General features: G+C 54.5%; 1 protein-coding gene and 1 long non-coding RNA gene across 6 annotated transcripts in view; one reads left to right on the top strand and one right to left on the bottom strand.

The window, feature by feature from the left end:
* The window catches only part of LOC119849782, a 28,682-nt gene extending 24,730 nt beyond the window's left edge, over positions 1-3,952 (bottom strand). For all 5 annotated transcript variants that reach the window (XR_006277535.1, XR_006277536.1, XR_006277533.1 and 2 more), the window contains exon 1: positions 3,815-3,952. This is a non-coding gene — a long non-coding RNA (uncharacterized LOC119849782). The remainder of the gene's footprint in view (positions 1-3,814) is intronic.
* Positions 3,517-8,068, top strand: LIPT2 (lipoyl(octanoyl) transferase 2). Its single transcript, XM_038386998.2, has 2 exons — positions 3,517-4,011; positions 7,710-8,068. The coding sequence occupies exons 1-2, from the start codon at positions 3,537-3,539 to the stop codon at positions 7,940-7,942; spliced, it is 708 nt and encodes a 235-aa protein (XP_038242926.1). The 5' UTR covers positions 3,517-3,536; the 3' UTR covers positions 7,943-8,068.
* Positions 8,069-15,941: the final 7,873 nt, after the last annotated feature.

Raw genomic sequence — 15,941 nt, 5'->3', positions numbered from 1 at the left:
CTTGCAGTTTTGTTTAAGAAAAAACTCAAACAATATATTTTGCTGCTTTCTAAAAAAACATATGAACTAATCTATACTAAATGTCACGTGGGGAATTTCCCCACTCAGGCTGGGAAGCTCCTTTCCTTACTTCTGCCTGAAATGAAACCTACATTTCACAGGGCATACAACTGCACAAGTTACAGGCCCTGCACTGGGCCAACAGCAGTCTGTGATAACTTGACACGTGCCATGCACCCACAAGTTTTGCTTGCTGAGGTTGCTCTTAGGATTTGATGGCCATTCTCTGTACTGTTCTAATGTGCAACGGAGCATAGAGGGGCGGTGCACTGTATAAGAATCTCCAGGGCAGCTCGCTCCCAGTAGGAGTTGTAGAGGCGAACTTCATTCGTCTTAAGAGAGAGCTGGACAAATTTATGAGTGCAACTGTATGACAGGGTTGCTTCTGATGGTTAGGGGCAGGGCTCAGCAGCCCTGGGACTCATTTCCAGTTTATGTTCCCTTAATCCGGGTTTCAGCCAGCCACCTGTAGGGATCAAAAAGGGATTCTTTTTCTCCCCCACCCAATGTATTCTGTTTTGGGGTTTTTTTGTTTTATTTGTTTTTGTCCCCTTCCTCTGAAGCATCAGAGATGGCCAGGGCTGGAAATGGACACTGGATAAGGAGGGCCAGGGCTGTGAGGTGGGTGACCCCAAGCACACCTTCTCAGGTGCTATTCTTGCTCATGTGCTCAGCGACTGATTGCCATACGTGGGATAGGGAAGGAATCTTTCCACAGGTCTGACTGGCAGTGACCTTGAGGGGTTTTCACCTTCCTCTGCAGCGTGGAATGGAGGTCACTTGCCGAAGTTATATTGGGGTCAATCTCACTTAATCATGTCCCTTCCATTGCAGGGGCCTCAGGCACTGATGCATCTTGGTCCCTTCTATTGTCTCCATGTGGCACATAACAGTCTAGTCTCCAGCAGGCTGGAATACTTTGGTCTAATTTGGGTTGTTGGGTTAGTATGCGGGGTGCTGGATGGTGTTGGTAGCCTATGATACACAGGGGGTCACACTTGATGATCTGATGGTCCCTTCTGGCCTTAATCTCGACGACTCTAACTCACCAGAGTCAGTTAAAAGGACATGACATGTAAACCACTGGAAAGCATCAATTCCACGTAAATTAAATAATAAGATGCAATGGTGGGGAAAGCAAAGCTTCAGCTGTTGATGGGTCAGACACCTGGCTGATGGGCATGGGGCTAAGAACACAGAATAACCCACTACATTTTACGTAACTTCACCCTACCCCACGTCCTGCTCCACCCCCAGACACCCCTGCCCTCCTTATGCATCAGATCCCTATGCTACCCGAAATCAACCCCACCCGATTCCCCATCCCACCCTATCCCCAGCTTCACCCAACTTCTACACTCACGCTACCCTACCTCTGTCCCCTACTGTATCCCACATCCCACCCTAACCCCACAACCACCTCTGACCCTACTTACAGCCCATCCCAGCCTAACCTCAGCTCCACCTCTGACCCCTTCCTCACCCTGCCTTCCCCTACCCCAACCTCCCACTGACCCCCCACCCTACCCCGCCTTCCCCTACCCCAACCCCCCTCTGACCTCCCACTCCGCCCCGCCTTCCCCTACCCCAACCCCCCTCTGACCCCCACCCCGCCCCGCATTCCCTTACCCCAAACCCCCACTGACCCCCCACCCCGCCCCGCCTTCCCCTACCCCAACCCCCCACTGGCCCCCCACCCTACCCTGCCTTCCCCTACCCCAACCCCCCACTGACCCCCCCACCCCGCCCCGCCTTCCCCTATCCCAACCCCCCACTGACCCCCCCACCCCGCCCTGCCCCGCCTTCCCCTACCCCAACCCCTCACTGACCCCCCACCCTATCCCGCCTTCCCCTACCCCAACCCCCCACTGACCCCCCACCCCGCCCCGCCTTCCCCTACCCCAACCCCCCTCTGAACCCCACCTTCCCCTACCCCAACCCCCCTCTGACCCCCCGCCCCACCCTGCCTTCCCCTACCCCAACCCCCCACTGATCCCCCGCCCCGTCCCGCCTTCCCCTACCCCAACCCCCCACTGATCCCCCGCCCCGCCCCGCCTTCCCCTACCCCAACCCCCCACTGACCCCCCACCCTGCCCCGCCTTCCCCTACCCCAACCCCCCACTGACCCCCCCACCCCGCCCCGCCCCGCCCCGCCCCGCCTTCCCCTACCCCAACCCCCCACTGATCCCCCGCCCCGCCCCGCCTTCCCCTACCCCAACCCCCCACTGACCCCCCGCCCCGCCCCGCCTTCCCCTACCCCAACCCCCCTCTGACCCCCCGCCCTACCCCGCCTTCCCCTACCCCAACCCCCCTCTGACCTCCCACTCCGCCCCGCCTTCCCCTACCCCAACCCCCCTCTGACCCCCACCCCGCCCCGCATTCCCTTAACCCAAATCCCCACTGACCCCCCACCCCGCCCCGCCTTCCCCTACCCCAACCCCCCTCTGACCCCCACCCCGCCCCGCATTCCCCTACCCCAAACCCCCACTGACCCCCCACCCCGCCCCGCATTCCCCTACCCCAAACCCCCACTGACCCCCACCCCGCCCCGCATTCCCTTACCCCAAACCCCCACTGACCCCCCACCCCGCCCCGCCTTCCCCTACCCCAACCCCCCACTGGCCCCCCACCCTACCCTGCCTTCCCCTACCCCAACCTCCCACTGACCCCCACCCCGCCCCGCCTTCCCCTACCCCAACCCCCCACTGACCCCCCCACCCCGCCCTGCCCCGCCTTCCCCTACCCCAAGCCCCCACTGACCCCCACCCTATCCCGCCTTCCCCTACCCCAACCCCCCACTGACCCCCCACCCCGCCCCGCCCCGCCTTCCCCTACCCCAACCCCCCACTGACCCCCCACCCTATCCCGCCTTCCCCTACCCCAACCCCCCTCTGACCCCCCACCCTATCCCGCCTTCCCCTACCCCAACCCCCCACTGACCCCCCACCCCGCCCCGCCTTCCCCTACCCCAACCCCCCTCTGACCCCCCCACCCCGCCCCGCCTTCCCCTACCCCAACCCCCCACTGACCCCCCACCCTATCCCGCCTTCCCCTACCCCAACCCCCCTCTGACCCCTACCCCACTGACCCCCCGCCCCGCCCCGCCTTCCCCTACCCCAACCCCCCACTGACCCCCCCACCCCGCCCCGCCTTCCCCTACCCCAACCCCCCTCTGACCCCTACCCCACTGACCCCCCGCCCCGCCCCGCCTTCCCCTACCCCAACCCCCCACTGACCCCCCACCCCGCCCCGCCTTCCCCTACCCCAACCCCCCTCTGACCCCCCCCACCCCGCCCCGCCTTCCCCTACCCCAACCCCCCTCTGACCCCTACCCCACTGACCCCCCACCCCGCCCCGCCTTCCCCTATCCCAACCCCCCACTGACCCCCACCCCGCCCCGCCCCCCCCTGCTGCTGCCCCCACCCCCAGCCCCGCCTCGAGTCGCCCCCCGCGCTCCCCCCAGCAGCGGCGGGGCGATGGGGGCCCGGCCGGCGGTGCGGCTGCTGCGGCTGGGCCGCCGGGCCTACGCGGAGTCGCTGGCGGCGCAGGAGCGCTGCGTGGGGCGGCAGCGGGCGGCGGCGGGGCCGGGGCCGGGGCCGGGGCCGGGCGCGGCGGGCTGGCTGCTGCTCTCCGAGCCGGCGGGGCCCGTGTACACGCGCGGGCTGCGGGGCGCCGCGGAGCCGGTGGCCGAGGAGCGGCGGCTGCGGGCGCTGGGCGCCGAGTTCCGGCGGGCGGCGCGGGGCGGGCTGCTCACCTTCCACGGCCCGGGCCAGCTGCTGGCCTACCCCGTGCTGGACCTGCGGCGCCTCGGCCTCTCGCTGCGCGCCTACGTCGGGGCGCTGCAGGCCGCGGCGCTGGGCCTCTGCCGCCGCCTGGGCCTGCCCGCCGCCGCCGCCCGGCCGCCGCCCTACACCGGCGTGTGGCTGCGGGGCCGCAAGCTCTGCGCCGTGGGTGAGCGCCGGGCCGGGGCCATGGGGGCGGCGGCGGGTCCCGGGGCAGGAAGGGGGTGAGGGGAACGGGGGGGCAGGAGAGAGGTGGGGGGCTCGGGGTCCCTGGGGAGGGGGCAGGAAGGGGGTGAGGGGAACGGGGGGGCAGGAGACAGGTGGGGGGCTCGGGGTCCCTGGGGAGGGGGCAGGAAGGGAGTGAGGGGAACATGAGGTGCAGGAGACAGGTGGGGGGATCGGGGTCCCTGGGGAGGGGGCAGGAAGGGGGTGAGGGGAACGGGGGGGCAGGAGACAGGTGGGGGGATCGGGGTCCCTGGGGAGGGGGCAGGAAGGGGGTGAGGGGAACGGGGGGGGCAGGAGAGAGGTGGGGGGATCGGGGTCCCTGGGGAGGGGGCAGGAAGGGGGTGAGGGGAACGGGGGGGCAGGAGAGAGGTGGGGGGCTCGGGGTCCCTGGGGAGGGGGCAGGAAGGGGGTGAGGGGAACGGGGGGGCAGGAGACAGGTGGGGGGCTCGGGGTCCCTGTGGAGGGGGCAGGAAGGGAGTGGGGGGAACATGAGGTGCAGGAGAGAGGTGGGGGGCTCGGGGTCCCTGGGGAGGGGGCAGGAAGGGGGTGAGGGGAACGGGGGGGCAGGAGAGAGGTGGGGGGATCGGGGTCCCTGGGGAGGGGGCAGGAAGGGGGTGAGGGGAACGGGGGGGCAGGAGACAGGTGGGGGGCTCGGGGTCCCTGGGGAGGGGGCAGGAAGGGGGTGAGGGGAACGGGGGGGCAGGAGACAGGTGGGGGGCTCGGGGTCCCTGTGGAGGGGGCAGGAAGGGAGTGGGGGGAACATGAGGTGCAGGAGAGAGGTGGGGGGCTCGGGGTCCCTGGGGAGGGGGCAGGAAGGGGGTGAGGGGAACGGGGGGGCAGGAGAGAGGTGGGGGGATCGGGGTCCCTGGGGAGGGGGCAGGAAGGGGGTGAGGGGAACGGGGGGGCAGGAGACAGGTGGGGGGCTCGGGGTCCCTGGGGAGGGGGCAGGAAGGGAGTGAGGGGAACGGGGGGGCAGGAGAGAGGTGGGGGGCTCGGGGTCCCTGGGGAGGGGGCAGGAAGGGAGTGAGGGGAACATGAGGTGCAGGAGAGAGGTGGGGGGCTCGGGGTCCTGGGGAGGGGGCAGGAAGGGGGTGAGGGGACCGGGGGGGCAGGAGAGAGGTGGGGGGATCGGGTCCCTGGGGAGGGGGCAGGAAGGGGGTGAGGGGAACGGGGGGGCAGGAGACAGGTGGGGGGCTCGGGGTCCCTGGGGAGGGGCAGGAAGGGAGTGAGGGGAACGGGGGGGCAGGAGAGAGGTGGGGGGCTCGGGGTCCCTGGGGAGGGGGCAGGAAGGGAGTGAGGGGAACATGAGGTGCAGGAGAGAGGTGGGGGCTCGGGGTCCCTGGGGAGGGGGCAGGAAGGGGGTGAGGGGAACGGGGGGGCAGGAGAGAGGTGGGGGGATCGGGGTCCCTGGGGAGGGGGCAGGAAGGGAGTGAGGGGAACATGAGGTGCAGGAGAGAGGTGGGGGGCTCGGGGTCCCTGGGGAGGGGGCAGGAAGGGGGTGAGGGGAACGGGGGGGGCAGGAGACAGGTGCGGGGCTCGGGGTCCCTGGGGAGGGGGCAGGAAGGGAGTGAGGGGAACATGAGGTGCAGGAGAGAGGTGGGGGGCTCGGGGTCCCTGGGGAGGGGGCAGGAAGGGAGTGAGGGGAACGGGGGGGCAGGAGAGAGGTGGGGGGCTCGGGGTTCCGGGGCAGAAAGGGCGTGAGGGGAACGGGGGGGGCAGGAGAGAGGTGGGGGGCTCGTGGTCCCTGGGGAGGAGGCAGGAAGAGGGGTGGGGGCAAAAAGGGGGGGGCATGAGAGAGGTGGGGGTTGGAGGATGTGGGAGGCTCAGGGTCCCTGGGGGAAGAGGCAGGAAGAGGTGGATCCATGGGGAGGAGGCAGGAAGAGGGCTGCAGGAGAAATGGGGTCAGCAGTTGGAGGGTGTGGGGCCTCAGGGTGTCACTGAGGAGAAGGCAGGAGGGGTGAGGAGATCATGGGGGGCAGCAGAGAGGTAGAGGATCAGGGTACAAGTGGAGACTTGGGGAGCTCCTGGGAAGTTGGCAGGAGATGGGGCTGAGCGGCCTTGAGTGAGTTAAGAATAGTTTCAGGTTTTGCACCTGCCCAAGTGCCCCACCAGTGTTTGTGGTTTTATGATCACAAGCCCTGATGCTGCAGTGAACCCCACAGACGCCAGTGGGGCTCATCATGGATGCAGGGATCCACCCACTTGGTTTTCAGTGCAGGATCAGGGCCATGCTTTTCTGCCTCACCTGGTCTGCTCTAATGAGTCTTACTGGCATTGCTGTGTTGGTTTGGGGTGAGATTTTTTACGAACGTAGATATGACAGTAAAACGGTAGTGTGGACACAATTATAACTGTCTGGAACTGGTATAAGTTATACCAGCAAATGCACTCTTCCCGATATAAGTGGCACCTCCACTAAGATGGTTTGCCAGTATAGTTGCACTGGCAGATCTGTTGTAGCAGAGACAAGGTGTTAGGCCTTTATTAAAATGCTTCTCCTTTCATGTGCTGCTGTATGAAAGATCCATGGAAAATAGCAGGTAAAGAGAACTGATTATACATGAAGTGTGGCTAAAGGCAGTCCACGCAATGAAATAATAGATCCCCCCCCCCCATGCTAATCTCAATTCTAATGATTTTAGGGTTTATTTGTAAATCACTAGGAACCACATTTTTATGCCTCAGTCCTGGAAAGATTTATGCACACGCGTACCATTGCTCATGTGTGTAATCTCATTGGATTATTCCTCTGACTAAAATTGTGCGCATGTGTAAATCTTTCAGGACATGGGCCTTAATAATTCCTGGAAATTTTCTGCTACTGAAAAGCTCTAGGATTCTCTATAAACAACGGTCACAGTAGGAATCTACTGGAATCAGTAATTACAATGTAGATCAGGATTCAGAAATCTACTATGTATGACTGTGAACAATTGCACATCATGCTGTCCTTTGTCCTCATTCGCTACCAGAGCCAAGCCTGCTAATAGGCAGCATTTTCCTGGCTAACAAGTAGATATTTACAAGAATTTCACTTCCTCATGAGGGACTGCACACCATGCATGCATGTCTCTGCAATAACAATGAACCCAGTGTCCTGGGCTATCTTACTTATCGTTACTTACTATTGATATTGTAATAGGGCCTGGGAACCCCAGTCACAATTACAGTACAGATAAACGGGTGTCTGCCCCCAAAAAACTTACAATTGAAGTGCAAGACGAGATAACAGATGCAGTCAACAGATGGTGGGGGAGTACAAGGAAATATTGAGACCGTATTGGTGAATGTGATAAGCTATGATAAGCACCACAGCACTGTTGTCTCATCAGCTGGGCAACCTATGTGGTAAGGTGGATAGGATTCTTAGTGTGAAGGGGACATTTAACCATTGGAACAATTTGCCAAGGGCTGTAGTGGATTGTCCATCACTGGTAATTTTTAAATCATTGGATGTTTTTCTGAAAGATCTGATCTAGAGGTTATTTGGGGGAAGTTCTACAGCCTGTGTTATACAGGTCAGACTAGATGTCACGATGATCCCTTCTGGCCTTGGAATCTGACATTTAAGATGACTTTGGGGAAGGGGTGGTGTGTGGTACATAGCACTGAACGAGGTGACATGTATGGTTTGCTTTTCAGGTGTCCATTGTGGAAGGCATATAACCTCTCATGGTCTGGCGCTGAACTGCTGCACAGACCTCACGTGGTTTGATCACATTGTTCCTTGTGGACTTGAAGGGACGGGTGTCACCTCCCTGAGTGAAGAACTCCAGAGACATGTCACAGTTGATGAAATCACTGAGCCTTTTCTGGACGCTTTTGAAGAAGTGTTTCAGTGCACCCTAACTTTCCATGAGGAATCTATGGGATAAAGGGCTCCCAGCACCTTACTTACCTGTGGAAATGTGAATATACTTTGGTGCTTTCATGTTTTACTAGAAATTCAGCTTGCTTGTTCCATCTTCCTTTCAGCAATTAAATGTGTGTAACAAACGGTACTCCCAACATTTGAAACATTTCTTGCTTTTGTAAAAATGAGCTGCTGTGTCTTTAAGTGTACATTGCATTCTGACCCTGATCCTGGCCACCGTGAGCTGTTTCTTTTAATGATCAAATGACATACAAAACTGGGAAAAATCCCCAGAAGGGGTTTAATTTTCCTTTACACTAAACCCCCTTTACACCATTCTGGTAGTGTTACAATGCTTTAAAGTGGGTGCAGGTGTAATTTACTCCCACTTCAAGTCCCCAATATACTGCCAGAGCAGTGAAAAGGGGTCATAGCATAAATGGGGATAAAGCCCAGGAATTTCATTGACGAATGCTGTTGAATCGTCAACTGATAGATGCTGTGTCTGAGCTGAGCTTTCCCCGAGAAGTAAGTTTGAAATTAAAACAGGAAGGGCTATGTGACTCATGTCTATTCTCACCCTACCTATCATCTCTCATTCAACTTATGATATTCATCGCGGTGACATTCCCCAGAGTACAATCTGGACTGATGGACAGCTGTGTCCCTTCAATTCTACAGCCTGGGGTGCCTTTTACACTGCTTTGCTGTGAGAACAACCACTCCCGGCCTTCTCACAGCCAGTCTCTAGCATTAAATTATTCTAGCTGAGTTATATGAGTGTTCTTCGCAAGTCATTCCTGAATTATATTTCAGAGTGACACCAGAAACTTCCCAGTCCCAAATTTGTCTCCAGAAATGTGCTGACTGTACTGCCCACCCAGTACCTTTCACACACATTTACCAGGACAATAACATTCAGCAGGTTATGAGCTTTCAAATGATACTTCACAGCGCATACTTTGTACAAAGTTTATCATAGGCTGGTAAAACATAAGGGTACAGACAGTCACAATTGCCCGCTTGTTAAATTTTTAAACAAGCACCTTTGTGCTTTCTCCCAAGGTGCCCTTAAGCTTGAGAGGTTCTCCCTATAAACATTTGCAAAACTAACTTGTTGTCCTACTCCACAGCCCTTCTTAAAATTCTCCTTTTCCATGATGTCTATTAAACACCTGACAACAGTTAGGCTGTTGGTATGCTGAGACCATTGCCTGTCATGCTGACCAGTGGTGTCTCATTGTTACCCTGTACTCTCCCATCTCTCTCTATCCATCTGTTGTCTCTTACCTACACCTAGGCCTGATCTATACAAGAAATTTACATTGGTACAGCTACATCCACACCACAAGAGCCATAGCTACGCCAGCCTAACCCCTGGTGTAGACTGTGCTAGGTCTAACTAGACCTAGCTACCACCTCTTGGGGAGGTGGATTACTTATGCCGATGGAGAACCTCTCCTGTCAGTGTACACTAAAACACTACAGAATGCAGCTGCAACAGCGTTTTAAAGTGTAGCTGTATCCCTAGACTGTAAGCTCCTTGGGGCAGGGGACATCGTCTAGTTCTATGTTTGTATAGCACCCAGCATAACGCTGTCCCAGTCTATTACGAGGGTCCCTACAGTAATACAAGTAATTAATTCTAATAATAATGTTGAAGGGCTTATTCAGAAATGCAGGACACAGCATGCATCCTTTCAGCCTCTGGGGAATTTTAGAAGAAAAATGCCACTTATTTTTAAAGTCTCATCACTTCACCTGCTTGTAAAAATAGATAAAACAGTAATACAATAAGATTAAATATAATAAAACAAGTAAAGAAGCAGGTGTTATTTTGCTTGTCTAGTGACACAAAATCTAGGATTGCTGGTTTGCGTAATACATTGTGTATTTACCTTTAGGCCATCAGCCAAGCCCTTGAGAATGTGTTCAATGAATAATAGCTTGCTTTTATTGTACATCCAGAGAAACTCCTATGGTTTAATTGAAAAGCAAAGGATCCATATTATGTTGTCAGAACGGGTTGAAAAATGGTGCCAAAGGCAGATAAATATCTGGAAAAGGTGATTTAAAAAAATCCACTAGCCGGGCTAAATGTTAAGTTACAAGTTAAGTACAAGGAAAAATGGCAGAGTGGCAGAAAAACAGTGAGCAGAAAATAGGAGGGTGGTTTGAACTGACACGACCCAAGGTCAATATTTGGTTTGAAAATAAGTTAAAAGATTTCTTGTTAATCTGTTTTCTTCTCCCATTTAATTGTGATTCAGTTGAGGAATTCAGTCTCTCAGAGTTCTTGCCTTCAGTAACCAACTATCAACATTTTGATGTATTGGAAGGGAGAGATTTAAACAAAGAGGACGTTACCACCAGAATGAATTCAGGGGAGAAAATTCTCTTAAATGGAGGCTGAATTCATTTCTGAAGTCAGTGGAGCCCCAGCATTAAAACCCTCCTCAAGCTTTGATCCCATCCCAGGCAATAACCACTTAAAATGTGCAACTTTGAGGGGGAGGAGGCTGAGATTTTCAAAACTGCTTAGGGGATGCTCAGTTCCCATTGACTTTAATGGAATTTGGGCATTTCAGGTGGCTCTGATACTCTCAACCTTTGTTTTCATGGTTTTTTAACCTACTCTTCAATGCAGTCAAAGGGAGGAGCGATACACGCCATGGCCTTGGCTAAATCAGTTACACTTTGGCCCTCTGCTTCTGGATCATGGCAGTGATAATGCCTAGAGCTCATGGGGGCATTGGGAGGCTTAAAGGATTTTGAGACTTTCAAGACTATATAGGTGGCATGAGGTGAATTCCCTTTTTGTGAGGTGGAGGACCACAAAGTATACAAGTGGGGGCTATTTTCCGCCAGTACTCCTGACTTACTGTTGAGAAGACAGGATAAAACTAGCCAGCCCAGTGGACGTGATATACCTTGACTTTAGCAAAGCTTTTGATATGGTCTCCCACAGTATTCTTCCCAGCAAGTTAAAGAAGTATGGATTGGATGAATGGACTATAAAGTGGATAGAAAGCTGGCTAGATTGTCAGGCTCAATGGGTGGTGATCAACAGCTTGATGTCTAGTTGGCAGCCGGTATCAAGCAGAGTGCCCCACGAGTCTTTCCTGGGGCTGGTTTTGTTCAACATCTTTATTAATGATCTGGATGATGGGATGGATTGCACCCTTAGCAAGTTCGCGGATGACACTAAGCTGGGGGGGAGGTTGATAAGCTGGAGGGTTGGGATAGGGTCCAAAGTGACCGGGACAAATTGGAGGACTGGTTCAAAAGAAATTGGATGAGGTTCAACAAGGACAAGTGCAGAATCCTGCACTTAGGACGGAAGAATCCCATGCACTGCTACAGGCTGGGGACTGAATGGCCAGAAAAGGACCTGGGGATTACAGTGGACGAGAAGCTGAATATGAGTCAACGGTGTGGCCATGTTTCCAAGAAGGCTAACGGCATATTGGGCTGTATTAGTAGGAGCATTGCCAGCAGATCAAGGGAAGTGATTATTCTCCTCTATTCAGCATTGGTGAGGCCACATCTGGAGTATTCTGTCCAGTTTTGGATCCCCCACTACAGAAAGAATGTGGAAAAATTGGAGAGTCCAGCGGAGGGCAATGAAAATGATTAGGGGGCTGGGGCACATGATTTACGAGGAGAGGCTGAGGGAACTGGGCTTATTTAGTCTGCAAAAGATAAGAGTAAGGGGGGATTTGATAGCTGCTTTCAACTACCTGAAGGGGGGGGGGGGTTCCAAAGAGGATGGAGCTCGGCTGTTCTCAGTGGTGGCAGATGACAGAACAAGGAACAATGGTCTCAAGTTGCAGTGAGGGAGGTCTAGGTTGGATATTAGGAAAAACTATTTCACTCGGAGGGTGGTGAAGCACTGGAATGGGTTACTTAAGGAGGTGGTGGAATCGCCATCCTTAGAGGTTTTTAAGGCCCAGCTTGACAAAGCGCTGGCTGGGATGATTTAGTTGGGGTTGGTCCTGCTTTGAGCAGAACATTGGACTAGATGACCTCCTGAGGTCCCTTCTAACCCATATCTTCTATGATTCACACCTTTGTTCCAATCCTCCCCATCCCTAACCATATTATAGCAGAGTACCCGCTCTGTTGCAGTTAAGGTTGAGGGTTGCTACCTCTTGAAAGGTGGACTATTCTAAGTGCTCTACAAGCCACATGCTGAAGTGGATTGTCTTGAAATTTGCCACACCTCCTGGGGGCTAGGGTTAGTGATCCAAATTTGGGGTCATTTGATCAAGGGGTTCCTGAGGTGCAGCCCCTGCAAGCAAACAGCATTTTACAAAATCATCTTATTCTTAAAAACTTTTTTCTGTGTTTTGCACACACCTGGGGCTTTAGCTACGGCTTTGATCCTTCCCACATTGGTCTCAGTCATTCAGGATGTACTTCAACTACTGCATAGTCCCCCACAGTTCCCTTGGAGAAGCCATGGTGAAAAAGTTATTAAGGGTAAAGTTTGTCACTCCCGGTCTGTGTGAACGAAACAGAGTCAAATGTACATGTACAGCAAGAGGGTTTCCAGGCATTCTGTTGTCATAGTAACTGGGCGACTCAAGGGGACATACTGTAGCCATTCAACCCCAGCTTCACCCATAGAAAATTCCCTCAAACTTTGTGCAGAGCTCAGGTTGCGCAGTGGTACCTTGTGCCCTTCCAAAATATGGAGAGTGACTAAACTTAATAACGCCTGAAAACCAGGAAATTCAAAGTTAAGGTATATGCCACCCTCGCATTGTAACCTTAACTCTGCGCCCCTGGAGCTGGCAATAACCACTGGGAAGGGTTCAGTAAGAGGGATGCAAAACTTAAACTACCAAGGGAAGTGGTGGATTCTTGTCTCTTGATGTCTTCAAATCAAGACCAGATGCCTTTCTGGAAGATGCTTTAATCATTATAAATTACTGGCTCAATATGGGAGCACCTGGGTGAAATTCTTTGGCCTGTGATATACAGGAGATCACTGACATAAAATCTATGATTCTGCTACATGTAGATATGAGGAAGGACTAAGAGAACATGCCATGGTTTGTGGTGTTCTACAGATTTGAATTCTAGCATTTGTTTGCATGCACTTTAGCTATGTTGGCCGTGTGAAGAGTAGCTGTGCTGAATGGTGGAGGGATTACTTGGAGCAGCTGGACACAGATGTAACTGTGACTGAGAGGTGCACATGTGCCTTGAGACATCAAATATGCCTCATTCTGTAGGTTGTGTATGTAGAGATCTACCAGGGTATCTTCTTGTCATGGGGATTGTCAGCAGCCTGGTGGCAGACCTGACATCGTCTCTGGGGCTTAGTGAGGGGTAGGTGAAGGCAATGCTTCAGAAGGAATTCCCAGGGCAAGGGTGAAGAGGCGTGTCATGAATCGTTTGTGGTAGAGCACCCCCCAGGGGAAGCGTGCACATGAGCCCAATGAATCTCTCATCCTGGCAGGTGTTTCAGGGTGTCTTTCTACCAGGCCAGTGCTTAATTCTGCAGCTAAGGCCTCTCAACCTTCTCATCCCCACTCAGGGTCCCAGCTGAAATCACAGAACAGCCCACAGTCAGCAAGCGGGGTTAAGCAAAAGAAAGAAAAGAAAAACCTGTGAGCATCTCCCTCCAGGCTATGGGCCTCTCTTACTTCAGAGGGGGCTGTGCAAGTACCACGGCCCACTTCAGAGTCCACTGGGATTCCTGTGCACGTCTCAGTCCTTTTCCCCCTTCAGCTCAGGGGTTCTGCACCCACCTTCTGCCAGGGCAGGGGGGCTGCAGGCTGTCAGTCCTCTCTCCAGGGCTGGAGAATCTCCACAAGGTTACCTCCATCTCAGTGGAGTTCCCTCCTTTTAACTCCTCCTCCAGTCCTGGCATGATTTGCCAGTATGGCGGGGGGGACCACTCCAGCCCAAAGCAGCTCCTTAACCCCTTCCATGCTACTGCGGAGTTTATATGACCATGTCACAGAGTGGTGGCATTTAGCAAGGCTGGGGTGTTTGTGTGGAGTAGGCTCGGGGTTGAGTGTAGGTAGCTCCTGTGTGTGACACCTGACCTAATCCCGAGCTCTGCCTTAGCGAAGAGAAGGTGTTGGACTTTGTCCTACACGTGCCCATGGTGCTGAATGCCCTAGTATTCTATAGCATCTATAAGTGGAGATTCCTAGTATGTGTGTTATTGGAGTGCTGGGGCATGGCTCAAAGAGGACTTGGTTGCATTGTGGAGGTGGCATGCACCTTCACTTCTTATTTCAGAAGTTTACGTTTAGCCACTCCACATTTTGGAAGGGCATGAGGTACCACAGAGCAACCTCATCTCTGATTAACAAAGTTTTGGGGCATTCAATACCCTTCATAGCAACAACCCTGATTTCTGAACTCGGTTGTTCAGAGAACACACTCAAATACTGCAGTGTCGCTCCATAACCAGTAGCTGGGAGGTGCAGAAGGGTTGTCCTCTTTCTTTTAAAACCCAAGAGCAACATTTGCATATTGTTCCCAGCCAGCAAACCCCACCCCCCACTTTCCCCATAAAATCAAACCAAACCCTGAGACCCAAACCCCAAGATTTTGAGATCTGGAATCTGTGACTGTAGAAACTCGAGATTGGTTCTTTGCCACCCACTTTATCTTCCTTACCCTGGACAATTCACATCCTAGTGGCCACCCTGTTGTTACAGAGAAGGAAAAGCTTGGGCCTTTGACATCAGCCATGGGTTCATGTTCAGGTTTCACCAACTTCTCAGCAGGTGTAAATCCCATAGCTCCACGGACTTCAGCAGAGGCATGCGGATTTGCACCAGCTAAGGATCTGGCCCACGGTGAACAATCCGGTACTTCCATATAAAATGGAATCCAGACTAGTGGGGGGCTGTGTCACTGCTGTCCTGCAACCTTGGCTGCCTTACAATGCCTTGCTATAGGAGCTCCCACCTGGGCTGCTCACAAAGTGCCTTCCAGCATGCAGATCACACCCTGAGTGTCTGTGTGTAACTGCAGCCTGCCAGCTACACCCTCTCTCACCAGCCTCGGTTATCTTGCACCCAAGGGTGAAAGTAAGTTATAGGGACTTACTGGTACGGGGCTGGGCTGGGGCCGGCTCTGGCCCCCAGAAGGGATGGGACCTTGGGCGGAAGGGGCAGGGCTGGGGGAAGTCAGAGACAGCCCCGGCCCACCCTGTACTGGCAAGTGCCTACTTCCCCCTCCCTGGGGTAACAGTGGCAGCCGGGGGCTCTGGCAGCAGTTTAAAGGGCCCTGGGCCGGAGCCTGCCGGAGCCCTGGTGAAGCGGCGGCGGGGCTCTGGGGACGACTTAAAGGGCCCAGGGCTCGGCTGCCGCTACTGCCCCAGGCCCTTTAAATCACCGCCCCTGCCCTGCCGCCCTACCCCAGGGCTCCAGCAGCAATTTAAAGGACTGGGGGCTCTAGCCATTGCAGGCCCTTTAAATTGTGCCTGGGGAAGCTGATCCACCTGATACTGCGCACCAGCTCTTGCCGGTATGCCGTACCGGGGCTTACCAGCTTACTTTCACCTCTGCCTGCACCCCCCCCAAACACCCAGTTCTGGAGCTCCCCCCAGAAATGTATGTCCTGTACTGTCCAGCCCTCTCCTGGACAGTGCAAATATATTAAGTCCCTTATTCCTGTAAGGGAATAATATACCACTTTATTATTTTAAATAGAGTATCCAGACAGTCCAAATGAAACACATTGGATTAGATAAAACAGTAAAACAGGTTTATTACCTACAAAGAGATAGATTGTGAGTACAAGTAATGAGGTAGACAAGTCAGAAATGGTTACAAGAAAAATAAAGATAAAATGCTTACCAGTATCTATTTAAGAAACTAACAGTATCTGTTTAATAGTATCTATTTAAGAAACTAACAGTTTAAAAGGAAACTTTCTCACCATGTTTCCAGCAAGGTTACTACAGGTCAGGACTGCTCCCCCAAAGTCCAAAGGCTGTTTACTCTTGTCTTCTCAGGAGCAGAGAATGAGGTGTGGGGAGGGGGGGTTTA

This window comes from Dermochelys coriacea, chromosome 1, assembly GCF_009764565.3.
Source record: "Dermochelys coriacea isolate rDerCor1 chromosome 1, rDerCor1.pri.v4, whole genome shotgun sequence".
Lineage (NCBI taxonomy): Eukaryota > Metazoa > Chordata > Testudines > Dermochelyidae > Dermochelys > Dermochelys coriacea.
Note: the sequence above shows the minus strand (reverse complement) of the source record. Positions and strands in the feature narration are given on the sequence as shown.